The 16,913-nt window shown below is 45.8% G+C and overlaps 2 protein-coding genes across 19 annotated transcripts in view; one reads left to right on the forward strand and one right to left on the reverse strand.

Annotated features, from left to right (window-relative positions):
• ARHGEF28 (Rho guanine nucleotide exchange factor 28) overlaps positions 1-3,287 on the forward strand; it is a 339,437-nt gene extending 336,150 nt beyond the window's left edge. For all 12 annotated transcript variants that reach the window (XR_014838058.1, XR_014838057.1, XR_014838059.1 and 9 more), the window contains one exon: positions 2,947-3,287. Coding sequence is in view for 9 of the 12 variants with exons in the window: in XM_085013806.1 (XP_084869932.1) it covers positions 2,947-3,107 (161 nt within the window). In the remaining 3 variants the exon portion in view is untranslated. The remainder of the gene's footprint in view (positions 1-2,946) is intronic.
• The window catches only part of LOC146405580 (uncharacterized), a 57,919-nt gene that overhangs the window by 21,313 nt on the left and 19,693 nt on the right, over positions 1-16,913 (reverse strand). For 3 of the 7 annotated variants that reach the window (XR_014838060.1, XR_014838062.1, XM_085013814.1), the window contains exons 1-3: positions 9,822-9,960; positions 6,065-6,125; positions 1,406-1,489 (exon numbers count right to left, since the gene is read on the reverse strand). Coding sequence is in view for 2 of the 7 variants with exons in the window: in XM_085013814.1 (XP_084869940.1) it covers positions 1,406-1,489; positions 6,065-6,125 (145 nt within the window). In the remaining 5 variants the exon portion in view is untranslated. Of the gene's footprint in view, positions 1-1,405; positions 1,490-5,869; positions 6,126-9,821; positions 9,995-16,913 lie in introns of those variants that run through there. The other 4 variants (XR_014838064.1, XR_014838063.1, XR_014838061.1 and 1 more) reach the window with 3 other exon arrangements.

Below are 16,913 nucleotides of genomic sequence, written 5' to 3' on the forward strand. Positions count from 1 at the left end.
GGCTTAGTTCTCTGCAGCGGCTGGGATCTGTTCCCTGGCCTGGGAACAACTCCACATGCTGCCCATCGGCCACCCCCTCCCCCACCCCAACATTCATTCTTGGTGCTCTATCTTCCTGAACTAGAGCCTACAGTTTAAGATAAAAGAATTCTTTCTGATAGGTATTTGGTTCTTCGGCTTTTGGTGAACAAGTCCTCTCTTGAAACCATGAAGGGGACTTCCCAGATACCTAGACTCACCAGTATTTTGGTTTCTATGCTGCGTGTTTCATACCCCAGAAGAAGGAAACGTACATGGATTAAGGGCTTCCATTGTGCCCAGTTTTGTCAATCACCTCCCAACTGCCTCATTCAAAGAATGATTATTCATTCATTTTCCATGCTACTTTTCTCACCCTGGCTGCACCTTCTGTTGGTGAGGAGGCAGCACTGTGATTGGTGGCTTAGGCGAACTGTTCTCTAAATTGTCAGCATCTGCTAGATGGAAGTTTTAAGGTGTGTTTTTGGTTTTGTTTTTTAGGTCGTATAATATTCAATGTCAGTATTTTAACTGGGAATATTTATTTTTAGAGGTGACATGGTTTTATTTCAATGGCTGGGAAGAGGAGTTGGAAGTGTGAACGTGTGATGACCACAGATGGGCATGAGACAGAGAACATTCTAGGTTGATTTGTATTGCCCTGATAGTGAAATCATTGCCTGGGTGTGTGTGTGTGTGTGTGTGTGTATTTTCCTGATTAAACGAGAGAAATTCCTAATGTTATAATAATTGCTGTGTCAGTTTGGAGGAGCTCCGAATGTCTTTTTCTTCCCTTTCTTGGTAGATGCCTCTTCAAAATGTGGTACCTAGGGAGGATGAATGTTAGACATCCAGGGTCTCTTAATTCAGCAAAGATGGTTGGGCCGTTTCCAGCACAATGACAGATGGGTGTCATGAGACTCTTCAGCGAGTGGCACTGGTCCTCCGAGCTCAAATCTAGGTTACTTCCCAGCGGCTGGATGGGCAAGAATGTAACTAGCCCAAGCCTCAGTTTCCCAGGCTGTACATTGCGAGTTACAGCATTTTGAGGCTTAAAGAGAGGTTGACTGTAAAAGACCTGGAACAGCTTGTGTGCCCAGAGAAGGCACTCTGTACATGGTGGATTTAGGGGCACATTCAGTGGTTTTCAGTAATGAGTTCCCAGTGTTTGAGGTACAGAATTTGGATTCAGGGTCAGTAGGATCAAGTCAGCCCACTGTAAATGGATGTTTTTCTCTGTGCCCCCTTGACATCTAGAGTCAGGGATGGCATAAACCTCTGCGCAGAGCTGGGGGTGGGGGGTGCAGCCTCACCTCTTTTCGCTCCTCCTTCCCCTCCATCAGGCCCCGCCCCATTCCTCTTCCCTCCCCCCCAGGGTCCTCCTCACCGTCCCAGGCACAGGTCAGCTCCGCCAGGTGAGTTGTGTCTACTTCCTGTGCCCCAGCGGCCCTTTTCCCACTGTCTCTGCCTCCTGTTGAGAAAGCAAAGAAAGGAGGTGCAGCAAAGGAAGCCGCATCCCTGAGGGCAGAGCTTTGTAAGGATGTTTTGCTCTTCATTCTGGCTAGGCTTTGCTCCTGCTTTCTCTAATAACCAGCAGTCCTATCAGGAGGGGGAAAGTTACAAGCCTGTTTGTCATCAAAATGCCGCAGTTAGGTGTATCCATCTAAATAGAGGCTTGAGAAGTTCCCATCACAGCTCAGTGGTTAACGAATCTGACTAGGAACCATGAGGTTGCGGGTTCGATCCCTGGCCTCGCTCAGTGGGTTAAGGATCTGGCATTGTCATGTGTTGTGGTGTAGGTCACAGACATGGCTCAGATCCCGCGTTGCTGTGGCTGTGGTGCAGGCTGGCAGCTACAGCTTCAATTCAACCCCTAGCCTGGGAATCTCCATATGCCGTGGAGGCAGCCCTAGAAAAGACAAAGTAGTAATAATAATAATAATAATAATAATAATAAATAGAGGCTTGAATATAATGTGGTAAGGATGGTAAGGATCCCTTGTTAAGTCCTGAACAAGGATCCTTACCAGAGGGGCAGGGGGCCTCAGGGCTCTGCATCTCCCACACCTGGCTTTCCATGGATGCTGCTTTGTGCTCCAGCTGAAGTTGGTTATTTGTAATTTTGCTAAGTAGCCAAGCTTCAGGAAGGGTGGTCATTGGAGCAATGCAGAGAACATTGTTTGCAGTAAGAGCCTTGCTTTTTTCCCTCAAATCAAAACCCTTCTTGGTCTTCCCTTTAAACATGCATTAGAGGGTTTTACTAGAGAACAGGGGAAATAGACTATGCCCTGCTGTTGCTAGGTAACCAGAAAAATAACAAACCCAGGCAGAGCTGATATTGGAACCTGGCTACTCTTGCTAAGTGAATTTGTGTGGTAGTAATAGAGTTGCATGATGACGGGGCTGAAGGGTCTCCATCCCTCATCCCCTTTCTCCCCGCCTCTTACCCCCCACATCAGGAAAATCCCAGGTACATGGAGTCTTCAGGTCCGTCCTTGACTTTGAGATATTCTGAGGGGAGATCCTGTGCAGATGCAAACCCAGCTTATGACACACAGCTGGAGACTGTACTTCTTAAGACATTGAACCTGGTTTTAAAAATAACGGGGCGCCCCTTTCTCAGTGTTTCAACAGCCCACAAACGGTGGCAAGTCTTCGTGCATTTGATTCTTTGCTGGGAGTATTTTGTACAGGTTGTTTAGCCACAGGAGACATTTGTGCACACAACCAGTTTAGTGCTTTTGATTAAATCATTAGGAATCTTTTTTTTGTTGATTTCTCACTGGACTTCAGCATCCTCTCTGTGGCTAAGCTCTATGGCCACAGCCTTTCTCAGTCTCAGTGGGCTCTGACTCTGAGTCACAGTGTCACCTGCCTTGCGCATCTCAAGCTGACTCTCCTGTGACCTATGCTGTCTTTTTGTTGCAGATTTGGACATCTCTCAGACTGAAAACTCGCCCCCCCATGACTCAAACCCACACGGCCCTCAGCTGCAGACGTTTATAGCAGAAGCAAAGCTAAGTCTACAGAGAGTGACCACACCAGATGGGGAAACTGGAGATGGAGAAGAAAACATTGTTTACCTCTGATTGTGTTATTTTTCCAAACAAAACAAAACACTGGCATCCTGGAGAGATTTTTTTTTTTTCCTTTCCTGATGTGTGTATGTGTGTGACTGTCTGTGTCCAAATGGCCTTAGGAGTAATGTTTAATATTTCATGCAAGTTCATTTGGGGGGCATGAGTCTAATAATTAAATTATTGAAAACAGCTCTGTTTGTACAATCATTAACTTATCACATCTAATTTCAGATTTCTGGAGGAGAAATGGAGTACCCAGAAATATTTTCGAAGTTGTTATGACCCTAGAGTAAAATTCCATATTGTGTTTTCCACTGGATCATCTGGTTTTTGAAATGCCCTTTAAGATCCAGATGAAGCAGTTTGGATGGAAAGAGTGATGTGATGGGCAAGCTTTCACAATCATAGCAGCAGATCAGGCGGGGGGTGGGGTGGGGGGGTCACCTCAGCATCCCCTAAGGCAGAGGAGGATGTGGAAAGCCTCTTCCTTGTCTAGTCCTTGGGACGTCAGTGGGGTCACTCCTGGTAGTGATCTGTTACAGTCACCACACAACTAAGGTGTCCTGACCTGGTGGCCACTCTGCTGTGGTCACAACCTGGGTTCTTAGGACCTGAGGCAGAAGCTTTTCAGATGCACTTTCTCGGTCCCAGTGCTGGTTGGCTGAAGCCACAGTTCAGCGTCATCTTTCAACACGGCCCAGAGGCAGAGCCGCAGCAAGTCAATTTGGACATAAAACCTTAGCAGTGAAACTTTACCATGAAAGTGACACTTGAGGCCTGCCCTGGCGTCTCTCAGCTGATCCTGGGAGCACAGTGACTACTCCTCAATGGAAAGTCTCTGCCCTACAGTCACTGAAGGACACAAACTGCTCTCTCGGTGAAGGTTGCTGCCTCCACGTGTGTTTCTACAAAGGAAAACGGACACATTGTGCCTTCAGGGTAATGCAGGGCTGGGGCTCTGTGTGAGAAAATCCACCAGGAAATGTTTTCAGTTTGGTCTTCAGAAGGATTTGTATGTGTTTTGGTCAGTGTCAGTATCTTTTACCTCACTATTTTACTTTGACAAAAAAAATTTTTTTTGTTTTTTTTTTGCGTTTTCTTGAGCCGCTCCTGCAGCATATGGAGTTCCCAGGCGAGGAGTCTAATCGGAGCTGTAGCTGCTGGCCTATGCCACAGCCACAGCAACGCCAGATCCCTCACCCACTGAGCAAGGCCAGGGATCAAACCTGCAACCTCATGGTTCCTAGTTGGATTCGTCAACTGCTGCACCACAATGGGAACTCCTGAAATTTTAAAATTGCATAGAAGCTTAGTAAAATCACCTTTCACACTCAAACACCATCTCCCTGTATTAAAAATGAAAATAAAGGAGAAATACTGGATTCACCCAGACTTGCCACACTTATCAGGAAGGAACTGCGATAGGGAAAAAGGGAAGGGAGAAAATTCACCCAGATGCTGTTGTTTGTTTGTTTCCTACTTAAATATTGCCAATTGAATCACTAATTTATATTTTCACTCGGCCAAGTCAGATCTTAGTTTTTAGAAAAGCCTTGCGGCCGGGGGAGCACTCTTTTTTTCCGACTCTTGCTGCTCCTGGCGATCATGGTCACCATCACGTGAACAAATTCACAGAATGGATATAAGCTTATAAAAATTGTAATAAACCATCTCCAAGATGAACTCCCCAATCATGAGGGGCATCTTCTATTCCTAAAGACATACAGAGAGAGAGATCTTTCTTCCCCCTCTCCAATAATATCTGTTCCAGAATCCTTTATTCCTTGAATAAAAAGCATGGAGGTATTTCCGTCTAAATCCTTGCTCTGATAATGATAAATCATCTTTCCTTTTTCCCTGACAGTTGGTATGGAAATAACCATATGTGAAAACAGGTAAAGATGCTCAAAATCCCCACGGAGTTCTTTAAAAATGTGTGTGTTCCATTGATTTTCAAGCCCTGCAAACTCTGGAGCTTTGTGTAGCCATCCCAGGGAAGCCTTGGCATCTTTGGATATATCTTTATTCATAGGTTCCTCTTGCTAACTTTTAAATTTAATATTATGACTTCTCAACTGCATATAAATCTCAACGGTTTCTTGGTAGGTTCTTCCTTCTCACTTTGTCCCTACTAGGTAATGAGCTCAGCTCTCAGAGTTCACTCTCTGGATCCAACAGAAATTCACTAATCTTGGGAGAAGACTAGCCTATTTCTCAACTTCATAAATCAGTTTCCCTTCCAGGATATGTCCCACCAGCTGAAGATCTTAAAGCAAACGTTCCTTCCTTTAGGGATATGTTGTGGGAAAGAAAGCAACGTTTCTGTTCTGTCCCTTCCAGGATGCATGAATTTATATGCACCTCATTTATAGTCCAAGCTTCTCTGCTGTCCCTAGGACTGCATAATTGCTGGAGTTCTGCGACACTTTCCAGCCCACTCACAATTGGAGCTGTAGTCACTCAGAAAAGTGACTGCTGCAGAGGCGGTAGTGGTGATGGTATATGCATGGGTTATATAAGCTGAAGAAGGTGAGAAAAATGAAATCAGACAAGTCTAAAGGGGGTAGGTATGTATTCACTCCTGTGACTTAGGACCACTTTTTTGTTGTTGTTGTTGTCCTTTTAGGGCCGCACCCGCAGCATATGGAGGTGTCCAGGCTAGGGGTCTAATCAGAACTGTAGCTGCCAGCCTACACCACAGCCACAGCAACACCAGATCTGAGCTGCATCTGCGACCTACACCACAGCTTACAGCAATGCCGGATCCTTACCCCGTTGAGCGAGGCCATGTATCGAACCCACAACCTCATGGTTCCTAGTTGGATTCGTTAACCAGTGCGCCACGACGGGAGCTCCTAGGACCACCTTTCAAACTCAGAATCAAACTGAGGCTCTTAAGGGTCAGCTGTCCCTGTCTTTCTTGATGGGAGGCATAGCAGTAGAGAGAATGGATTGTGGAGCCAGACCTTCCACTTCTTGGCTGTGACCTTGGCATGTCTTCACCTCTCTAGGTCTTACTTTCTGCATCTGTAAAACAGGGATGATTACCTTACAGAATCGTTGTGAGAACTGAGTGTTTATGCAATGAGCTTAGACCGGAGCCTGGGGGAATCACTCAGTATATGCCAGCTATTATTATGATAGCATAATCTCTTTGAATAATTGCTCAGCCTAGTGCCAGTCCTTAGGCAGATTGTACTTGCACGGCCAGAAACAGTGACTAGAGGGGTCACATGCCCGAGGATGGCTAGTTTTAAGAGTGGACTGAGGTTTCAGAGGGTTAGCTTTCAGTTTATGTGCATCTCTACGCCTTTGTTCAACTCATCCAACAAACATGTATTGACTGCCTGCGAAAGGCCAAACAATCTGGTAGGAACTAGGTGAAGATGAACAAACCTGCAAATTGCTGGAGAAGACAAAGGCAGTAACAGGTATAGGTTGTTATGAAACTCGGAGAAAGAGCATGTTGGGGGCCAGTACTATGTGGAACAGGGAGAGTTGTCCTACAATAGAAGATACCCTAGGTTTCAAGGGTATGTAGAGACTCAGAGGGTTCAGAAAAGATATTCCAGGTAACGGGGGAAACCCAAGCAAAAGTCCAGAGGCACAAAAGACCACTGGAGCACACATTTGGAGGTGCCGCAAAATGAGGGCCCCTCCTCTGGATCAAGGTGTCCAGGGAGAAAATCCATCTACCTTTGCCTCTTTCAAGCACGCAAGTACGAGTTGGGAAACCTGGAAAAGTCTTTCTCAATTTGGTAACTGATCAGGTTCCACAGAAGATCAGGTTATGGAGGCCTATTCAAACCCCGCGGAATCCTTAGGCAAATCGGAATCACCCGCCTTCACTAATCAAGGTCATCTACCAAAGATGGCCTGATCTCCAAGCTGCACGGAGCCCAAACACTAAAATGTCCACCTGGGTTGTTTTCCAAGGACTGGGAGTCAGCTGTGTCTAATTGGAGCTGAGCTGGTTAAGACTGGATAGGACCATGACCCTCCAACTGGGCATGCGCCAGCGGCCGCACTGTGACCTCTTGACCTCAGTGGGCTGAAAGCTCTGCCCTCAGAGCATTCTAAGCACCTCCTTTTAGACCTTGCAGAGGCCCAGGGATTAGTTACACCTGAGCAGAATGAGCGTTCCTGCACCTTTTCCCAATCCGTTCCCCATGCTTCCTACAACCCCTCTTTTCTAATCGTCTTTCCCTGAGTTCCCCATGCTTCACCTTTTTCTAATCACCTTTCTCTATGCCCCCTGTGCGTGACCACCCTGCTTCTTTATTGGTTATCCTATAAATAGCCCAACCCCTAAGCCTTTTGCTTTTTTATTTTGGGAGGTGGGTTTGAGGTGCTCTTGCCTGTCTCCTTGTTTCACTGCCTTGCAAGTGAAGTTTTGTGTTTTTTTGCTGCAGATCTGGGGTAGCTCAGCGTTCCGGCTTAGCTGAGCCCTGAGAACAACCATGTCTGTCCCCTCGCTCTTCCACACCTACTATAAAGCAACTGGGTTTTGGGCAGTGCTAACCTGCAAGAAATCAAAAGTAAAGGGGATCCTGGGGCTCCGTGAAGATGCTTGTTTGAAACAGAGGAATCCAGAAGGGTGCTTCTGTGGGATCAACTGAGGATTTACATGAATCAAAGCAGCATTTTTAAGGGGAGGGGGAAAAAGGGAGGGGGGCGGGAAGGGAAAGACTCACTTTGCTCTTCTTTATTCTGTTTCAGTAGGATTTATCTTCCTAAGGTTTTCTCCCACTTTCCTTTGAAATAGACTCCTGTTTCTCTTTTTTCCTGCCTTTCCTCGGGGTTTCCATGCATTGAATGGAACAGCCACCTCTCCCAATCCTTAAGGATTGGCTTTGTGAAGGAGCTAAATCTTACTGTTCAAGCCTGCCTGAGTTCTTGTCTCAAACTTTTGTAATTGTCCATTTTGGCTATTTTTAGTGGCTCCCAGTGGTTGAGGGTGGGCTAAAGATCTATCAGTGTCCTAAAAGGGGGCTGGGGTGCTGGTGGGGAATCTTAGTACCTAGATTCAGGCTGATTAGGACGTGGGACCCTCAGGCAGAAGCTTTTACGTATACAAACACTTCCCCAAGTAAAACATACAGGGTGTGGGAATGCAAGTATACTCCCTGCTGGCCGAGAAAGCCAGGTAATCTGGAGGTGTCTGCTGGATGACAACCGAGAAAACGAGGGTGTCGGACCAAGCATAGAAGCTCTTTCTTCGGAGATAACAATGAACGGGAGGGAGACAGAAGGGATGGAGCAAAGAGGATTTCTTTCCATTTCCGGGGATGAGAGGGGTGCAGCTGCAAAAACCTGGGACACAGGACAAGACACCCATGCCAACGCTCTTCTGTGGCAGACGCCAGCTTAAGGGAGGCTTGGCCAGCTGGAGGGGAGGCGGCACTTGGGGAGAGAGAAAAACAATTTCACCCACCAGCTCTAGCAAGGAAGAGGCACTTAAAGATCAGCAAATGACTCTCATAAAAAAACTCTGCACTTTGCCAAGGGCTGCTTCTGCGCCAGGCCCTGCGGGGGTGGGTCTTTAAAGCCGGTTCTCAAGTTCCTAAAGCCCTTTGGGTCTTGGGGATGCGAACCTCATGGGTTTTCAGGCCAGGTGTTGTGGGCTTCATCTCAGGAGCTGTTAGTAAAAGCTGGGCTGCCTGATGTGGGGGAGGAACCCTTTGCTCCTCAGAGAAAAGCCGAGTTCCATCCCGATGGTGGGTCGCCACCCCCGGGGTGGGGTTGTGAGGGCAGAACCTTATCTCAACCTCTCCTGCAGGTGGGCCTTGTCTCATTTTCTGATGTGATGGAGTGGTTTAGATTTCAGATCTTCTTTAGAATTGTTCCGTATGTAGCTATAGACTCAGTGTTCTCAGGGCAGCAGGTGACTGGGGGCTCTTCCTCTATTGCTGTCTTGATCACTCCCTGCTTTAAAGTCTATCAACTCTGCCGCCCTCACCCCACCATCATCTACCACTTAAGGCTTTATGGAAAGTGGGAAAGGGAGAAGGGGACATACGAAATAATTTACAATGATCTTGTGACTTTACCACCAAAAGTTCACCTTCTTCCCTGACTGCCTCTTACAGATCTTCCTCTACCACGTGTGACAGGCTGTAAAGAGGGAAAAATCAAAGCGACTTGGGCTCTGATGACTGAAATTCTCTAGGGCCACAGGGTTGCACAACACCACTTAATTGATGGAGCTGCTGGTGGAATCCAGCGTAAATGGGCTCTCTCAGAGCTGCACAATCCTGCAATCTCGCCTCTGGGCTAAGTTCGCTTATCGATGAAATGGGGATGATGATAATAGCCATGCCCTGCAGGGCTGTTGTAAAAAACGAAATGAGTTAAGCCTACATAATAAATGCCATGCTAAAAATGATAGGGGTTCCATGCTGGCGATAGGGGTAGAGAGAAGGCTAGCTTGGGCTTGCTCAAGAGCAGAGTAGCTAGGGCATCATTGCTTCAGTTTTTCACAGCCCACTTTGCTCTGTCCTGGGAGAGGTGGAGGATCCAAGCCTGCCCCCATGCTGCGCCCAGAGTAAGCCCTTCAGGAGACTTGGGGGAGGGAGGGGATAGCTGGGAGCCTTTGGAAATCTGAGATGAAAGAGACGACAGAACTAGAACCCTGATCCTGTTTTCTTTCCATGACTTTGCCTCTGGCTTGTGAGTTCAAAGCAGTCGCTTCAAGTTGGTGATGGAATGTTTTGTGTAAAGTACCTTGAAGCGGGACCGGGACCATGGTTCAGTAGTTTTGTAGAAGCTTCACAGCCGAGAGAATTCAACATGCCATGAATCGAATTCTAGTTGCTCACCTACCAAAAAAGCTGGATGAAGGGTAGAGAGAAGTTTTAGATGCTACCCGCAGCTCGAAAATTCATAGAGACGATTGCCTGCAAACAAAGAATGATGCCAGTGAGAAAACAGGATTATGCTTTCTTGTCTAATTTCACTAGATGCTGGAGTTACTTTGGTGAACTGGCCCTTATTCCTGCAGGAACTCCCAACCCCCACTTTCCCCAGTGACCTCCCCTCTTATTCAACTTGTGGGGGGGTGGCTCTCTTTTCCCCAGGGAGGGTCCCCAGGTCCCCAGGGTTTCAGTCCCTGAGGAAGGTTTGGGAAGGTCCTCTCCTTGTTTAGACGCAACGGAGTCTCGTGTATCATAAAAGGGATCTGACTGGTTTACGAAGATGCATTTTCACTTACCCAAGAGTTTGTCTAAATCCTTTCCCCTCCCTCCTCAGTGGGTTTTGGGTTGTTTGCCTAGTCAAAGAGGGAAGCAGTGAAGGGGAAAGGAGCTTAGAACGCTGATGAATGGTTTACTTCTTGTTAGCAACCCAAGTTAAATATTTAATGGACAGAAGCTGGTATGGACTGAAATGCCACTTGGGGGATAAATGCCTGGCTTCGTTTGTCCTCCTCTATTTGTTACTACTCTGCTCTGAGCTCCCCCAACACCATCTATAATGTCTGAGCAGGTTTACTGGGTAGTTGTCAGTGTTTATTTTCACTATCTCTAACATAACAGCTTCAAATATAAACACAAACAGAGCCAACGTCAAGGAGAGCATCTGTGGAGGCCACAGGGCTAAAACAGACTCTCAGAAATGGGCTTGACGTTTCCCTTGGCAGTGTTCGTAGCCTCCTTGGAAAGGCTTAATGCACATCTCTGCTGCTGGCAAGCTCTAATTTGGGGAAGAAGTTGGCAAGTGCCCACAAAGAACAATAGGCTTTTAATTAAGGTCTGGAGGGCCAGGAGCCCAGGAAGCCCCTTTCCCGATGAGTTTCTTTTTTAACACTTGCATTTCTTCTAACTGCCTTACAAACAATAACTTGTATGCTCCATCGAAGCAACTGTGTTCGTTAATCTTCTGTAGCACAGGAACTTCTTGCAACATAAAGGCGGTAACGGGATTTTATTTTTTTGGCAATACCTTGAAAAATGAGTGTTAACTTGTGTTCCTGGTTTGAGGCAGTTGATTTTACCAGGGTGATGCTGAATATGATCTCATAACTTGGGCTATCCATGCAAACACCCTCCGTGCAAAGATCTGACACTAGAATTAATGTAAACATGTTTCGGTAATGGCCGTATTGAGTAGCTCAGGAAGATTTTTGCATGCAGAGATGGAGCCTGTTAAGCATCGTTGCTATGGAGACAGAGTTGGATTAATTAAGGCCTGAACAGATGTTGTGAAGTGTGCAGAATGCACTGTTTTCTGCTAGTAATTAAAGAGGGGATGTGTGTACGTGAGAGGAGAAAAAAAGAGACAAAGCAGGGAGAGACAGATAGATGTGCTGGCATTGAACACACATGTCCTCTGGTAAAACGAACTGCTGATCACTCTGCTGATACCACTCCTATTTTCTCCTCCCATGCCAGACAGAATAATTGCTTGAAATGGACAAGGGGTCCATTCATTCTTGCTTTTTGGGGTCTGATTTATAAGAGGCATAGGAATACACAAAAACATGTTCTTAAACCAGTGAGTTCAAACAACCCATCTGTCTGAACCCTCAAATCAGACTGGCCTGTGTTGAATGGTTTTTAAACTACCTGGCACGGAGGCCAAGTCTGTGGATTGGAGCTCTATTAACTGTCCAGCCTGCCGGGGTACTGTCATGAGTGAATTGGCTGCCAAGAAAGAGATTGGCTGCCCAATGCCATGGAGAAATTGTCATGGGAATGCCTTCAAGATTAGAAAGTAAATGAAACATCCATCTAGTTCAGGTTTAATTTGGAAGATATTTCAGTTTGAACTAAATGTTGACTTTTAAAACTGTCTGTTTTCACTTGAATGATTTAATGCTAGATTGAGGTCCAGGTTCAGCAAATTATGTTCCATCTGAATGCTGCTTAGCAGCCCCAATGAGTAGAGTCCCATGTTGTCTCCTTCTGGTCGGCGGGAGGGAATCAGTGGGTTGAAATCATCCTGAGAGTCTTCGGCTGGATGGACTGGCAGCAGTTTGATCAGAACTGGTAGCTTTTAAAGAGAGTTTTTTTTTTGTTTTGTTTTGTTTTGTCTCACAGCTGTGAGGAAAGTGTTGTCTGAAAATGGGGAATCAGAGCATCACACACAGAGGTACTTTGTTTCTTGGGAGATAGTGTCCTGGTGTCTTAGAGGCCAGGCTTGGCTTCTTCCCATTCCCAGACCATGGAGTTGGGCCAGAATGGGATGATGTATAGGGGATTGCATGGGGGGAGAGAGAATGACAAAGCTGTCTCCTCCAATCTTAGGTGTTTGATCATATACATAGGCCCTTAAAAGAGTCAGGCACCCCCAGATAGAATTTTTACCGAACTTTGCTGTGCCACTGACAACAGCCTAGTTCAGTCTATGAATGGGGCATTTTTTTGGTCTTAATGAACTGAAGCCTGCAGGCAACCCTAAATTTTAGTGCAGATCAGACACCTTACAACTGCGTGCTGTTGAGAACTAAGGGAGAGAGGGACAAACTGGATGGATATGAATGTATCACTTCCTGGGGGGGATTCCAGTTCACATCTTCATGTCTATGCCGTCCTCTCCAAACATGACCTGTAGCTCACTTCCCCCCCCAAACTTGTTTGTTGAATCTGCCGTATTTTCCACTTTTCCTCTTATTTGAGGATTATCTTCATTTATCTCATGGGAGAAAAGCACTACTGTGGCTAGAGAAATAGAATTCCCATATTTGGCTTTTCAATTAACTGTGATTTGTCTATCTCTGGTCATTGAGACAATGAGACAAAGGTCCTTGTTTTTTTAAAAACAAAAACAAAAAAAAACTTTGCCCCAACACAGACAATAAGGGGGGAAATATACTCTGGGTAATTGGTTTACTGAAAAAAAATGGGGATGGGAGGAAAGCAACAGTGGTTTGATGACTTTAGACATCTTAAGAGCTTCAGTACAGGAGTACAAGAGCAACGGTGGAAGCAAATGAATAAAAATAGAGCCAGTATAGGAAGTTAATTCAAGAGGAAACCTGCTTTTCCCCTAACTCAGCAAATTTTGAAAGTGCTTCATTCTTGTTACATGTTAATACGTCTTCTTCCTGGGTGTGTGGATACACACATTATTTGTGGTCACTTCAGTATCCTTGGTGCCCCAACAACAACCTTTACTATTTTCTCTGTCCTTTCCTGTGTCTGTATGAGGCCAAAAGAACCCAACTAGCACTATGCTGCAGACACAATCCACAACCCCAGCAAGCCAGGTAGCCAAATAAGAAGCATACAGAGTATTAAGTGTATTTCCTACTTGGCCAGTGGTCCAGGCTTCAAGTCCCCTCTGTCATCCATCCACCAGCTATTCATCTAATATGAAGTCAGTGAACATCTGCCATGCTCCGTTCTCTGCTTTGACGTGGGGGCGCAACACGCTGTCTACATACCTACCCGCCAGCAGGGCGCCATCTCTGGAACCAGACGAGATCTCTCATTGTAGCAAAAGAACAGCTTTGAACAGCCTTGTTGAAGCAGCATCACAAAGCAATGAAATTCCAACAATGAAATGAGTAGCCCAAGCACATAGTTGTAGGAGTTAAATGGGGAAGGTTCTGAGAAGGGGGGAGGTGCGAGGAGAGACTGGCTAGCAAGTATTTTGGTTGGTTTTTGTCTAGTGTGAGTGTTGTGACATTTTAAATCTCATCTTGACCAGAGCAGACACTCCTTGGGAGGTGTTTGGAAATGAGTAGGAGGTTTTCCTTTGTCATTATCACTGGGAAGAATTACTAGCTTTTAGTGGCGAGGAAGAGCAGGGATGCTCAGATGCTCTAGCAGGTGAGGGAGGCAGTTCTATAAGAATTGTTGCCTTCAAAAGCCACAGAGAAACATGGATTAAATGCCAGCTTTTGAGAATAATTGATTCACAAGGTGAATGCAAAGGTGGAAAAGCATTTTAGAAACCTTTCCTACATCCTGAGATGTGACTCTCTTTAGAGGCTGGTATTTGGAACACCTTGACTTTTACCCAGACTTCAGATTTTTGAGTATCATGTAGATTCAAAGAAGAACCTTAGTGCAAGCGTTCTGAGAGGGATCATTCCCTAACGTTGTCATCCAAAAGTGATAGGAAAGACCAACACAACTCAAGCTAACGAGGCTCTGACGTTTTTACAAAAAACATTCTAACTTTAGCTGACATTTAATTTAAAAAGCCCAGCAGTGTAGCAGGGAGTGGATTGATTTGGAAAGTAAGGATGTGTGATAATGAGGGCTCTGCCATGCTCTTCATGCTGAAGGGTAATAAATGATCTATTCCTGGCCGAAAGCAAAGGAAACAAAGCACTTGTCTGTATTTGCCCTGCAGAGAAACTAAAAGTCATTCAACTACTGCTTTTCTCACTTGAGCATATTCTCATATTTTTTTTTTGGCCATGCATGTGGCATGCAGAAGTTCCTGGGCCAGGGATTGAACCTGTGCCACAGCAGAGACAATGCTGAGGCCTTAACACTAGGCCACGAGGGAACTCCCTTCTCATACTAATCTTGATGACAAACAGGAAAAAGACCATTTTGTGAGTGAAAAACCCCTAGCAGTTCTGTCTTAAATTTTCCAACATGCTTTAGACACAGCAGCCCTGTAGGCAGACAAGCAAAAACTGGTTCTCTACGTGGGTTGGTCCTGCTTTGACCAGCCAAGTGTGGGAGGTTTGAAAAGCTCAGGTCGGAGAGCTTAAACCAACCCACCCTTCTTTGGAAACTTGTCACTTGTCCTGGGAAGAGGGCTGCCTTTGCATTGCCAGGGTGTGTTATGGTCAGAAGACTGGGTGGGAAGAGGCAGTGACACAGCAGGCCCTGGGCCCTCCTTGGTTATCCCCAGATGCCTTATGCCTCAGTTTCCTCCATCCATAAAATGGCCCTATAAAGTTGACCCTTTCACCGAAAATTAATGGAGACATGTAAGGGACGTTAGCTTGGGGATCAACCCCAAGAAACTTTAAAATCCTTTGGAATAAAACCATTCTAGGGGACATTTATCTGGAAGCCAGATTTCCAGAGGCCTTCTTCCTCTGGGAGAAGAGAACTATTCTTAGAGAAGTACTCCTTTCGGGAAAAGTTGGTGCTCATTTCATTTTGCTAGGTAGAGATAAAGGCACAAGAGGGCTGTCCTGAGTCACATCAGTAGGCACAGAAAATTCGATGATGAGATTTATCCTTTTAATCAGGTCCATTCACTGCTCTAAATCGACTTCAGTTCAGACTCTCAAGCCATCAACTCCCAAAATGAGGGGGATTATATGCCACCAAATATGGCTCCCGGTCCGTCTTTTGAGAGGATATGCTGCACATGTAAAACATGTTTAAAAAAAACCTGGATTATCCCCTTAGAAACCTGGAGTATCCACAATGGCAAAGTAAAACAGTCCCTTTGGTCCTTGAAATGTGTATGTTAATCCTAATTGGACATTTTCTAAACACATCTATGTGGACTAACTCTTGGGGTATTTATCTTAATTTGCTCCTTGGAGAAATATTCAGTAACTTTTTCAGTGCTGAAGTTGGTTGCTATTACACACTGTATCTGAAAACAAACTCATTTTTTTTCCCCTCTGGGGTCCATTGGGAGATTGACTTGCAGGCAGCATAAGCAAAGACAAGGGTGCATCGTCGTTAAGGAAGGGTGCAAACTGCCAGAGGCTCTGTGTGCTGACTGGCAGCGTCATGCAGCCCACTGAGAAACACGTTTCCCAGTCTCTGCTCTAACCTTGTCCTCAAAGAAAGAAAAAGGCTCTGGGGGAGAGTGGGATGCTAACCACGGTCACCGACAAGCCTGTTGCTAAACTCATCGGGGCAACATCAGGTTACAAACGGGCATCTAGGAATGGCCCACTGCTGGCCCTGATCATGGATGATGTTAGGGTTTATGTAGCCAGTGTAGATATTTAACTTCCAGAATGTTGAAGTGTTATATTGAAGTTCCAAAGCATTCCTCCAGGGGGAGCAATCTGAAGGCGCCACCTAAGCATTTGGGAGATGCAGAGGAGAATTAATTGAAGGTTCATTCATCCCAGACTAATTAGGTGGGAGTTCATTAGCTGGAACATGCCAGGGAGAATCCTAGCCTTGAAGAAAGAAAATTTAGCCATGCCCTTTTCTCTAGCTCGTGGAAACAGCTTCAGTGGGACACAGAACCAGTACGATTTAGCAGATCTCAGGTGAATGCAAAACGTGGTATGACGTAGCAAGGACAATCCTGGCAGAGTCAGACCACCTCAATTTGAAGCCCGGGGCCACTGCTGGCTACTTGGATGATCTTGAGTGAGTTTTTTGACCTTTCTGTGGCTCGATTTTTTCATTTGTCTGTTGGTATAATAATACTGCCTTCCTCATAAGGTTATGTTGAGTCTATATAAAGCTCTTTGGGCCCGGTACATAGGAAACCTCAGATGAACTTCCAGTATTATGCTAATGGCCATTATTGGAGTTTGCTTTCAGATACTTGCCTTTGTATGATGGCATTCACCACCCCCATTACTCCCTGGAAATGACTTTTATTCATAGGGGTCCTTTATCTGAGAAGGTGGAAGTGCCTGGAAGATCTGTCATTAACTCTTACAACACTGAAAAGCATTTTGGGGGGAACAAGGACAAGCCACTTTCCGACATGGAAAAGCAGTTCTTCTAATAGCATCACTGTCAAAGTTGTGGAAGTGACTCCGTGTGTACTGAGGTCATTAGGACCTGGATGGTTCTCTGGCTGTTCATGACCCTCTCTTTCCACCATGGCATCAAGTTCATAAACTTAGTGCTCTGGGAGTGCTGATGGCTTGTTCTCCAGCCCCAAGAAAGGTGGATAAAGGGAGGAGGGCTGGAGAAAGTCTCA

Source organism: Sus scrofa, chromosome 2 (assembly GCF_054392235.1).
Source record: "Sus scrofa isolate SSC_HxYL_T2T_F1_AM1 chromosome 2, Sscrofa_HxYL_maternal_Yorkshire_Landrace_v2.0, whole genome shotgun sequence".
Taxonomy (NCBI): domain Eukaryota; kingdom Metazoa; phylum Chordata; class Mammalia; order Artiodactyla; family Suidae; genus Sus; species Sus scrofa.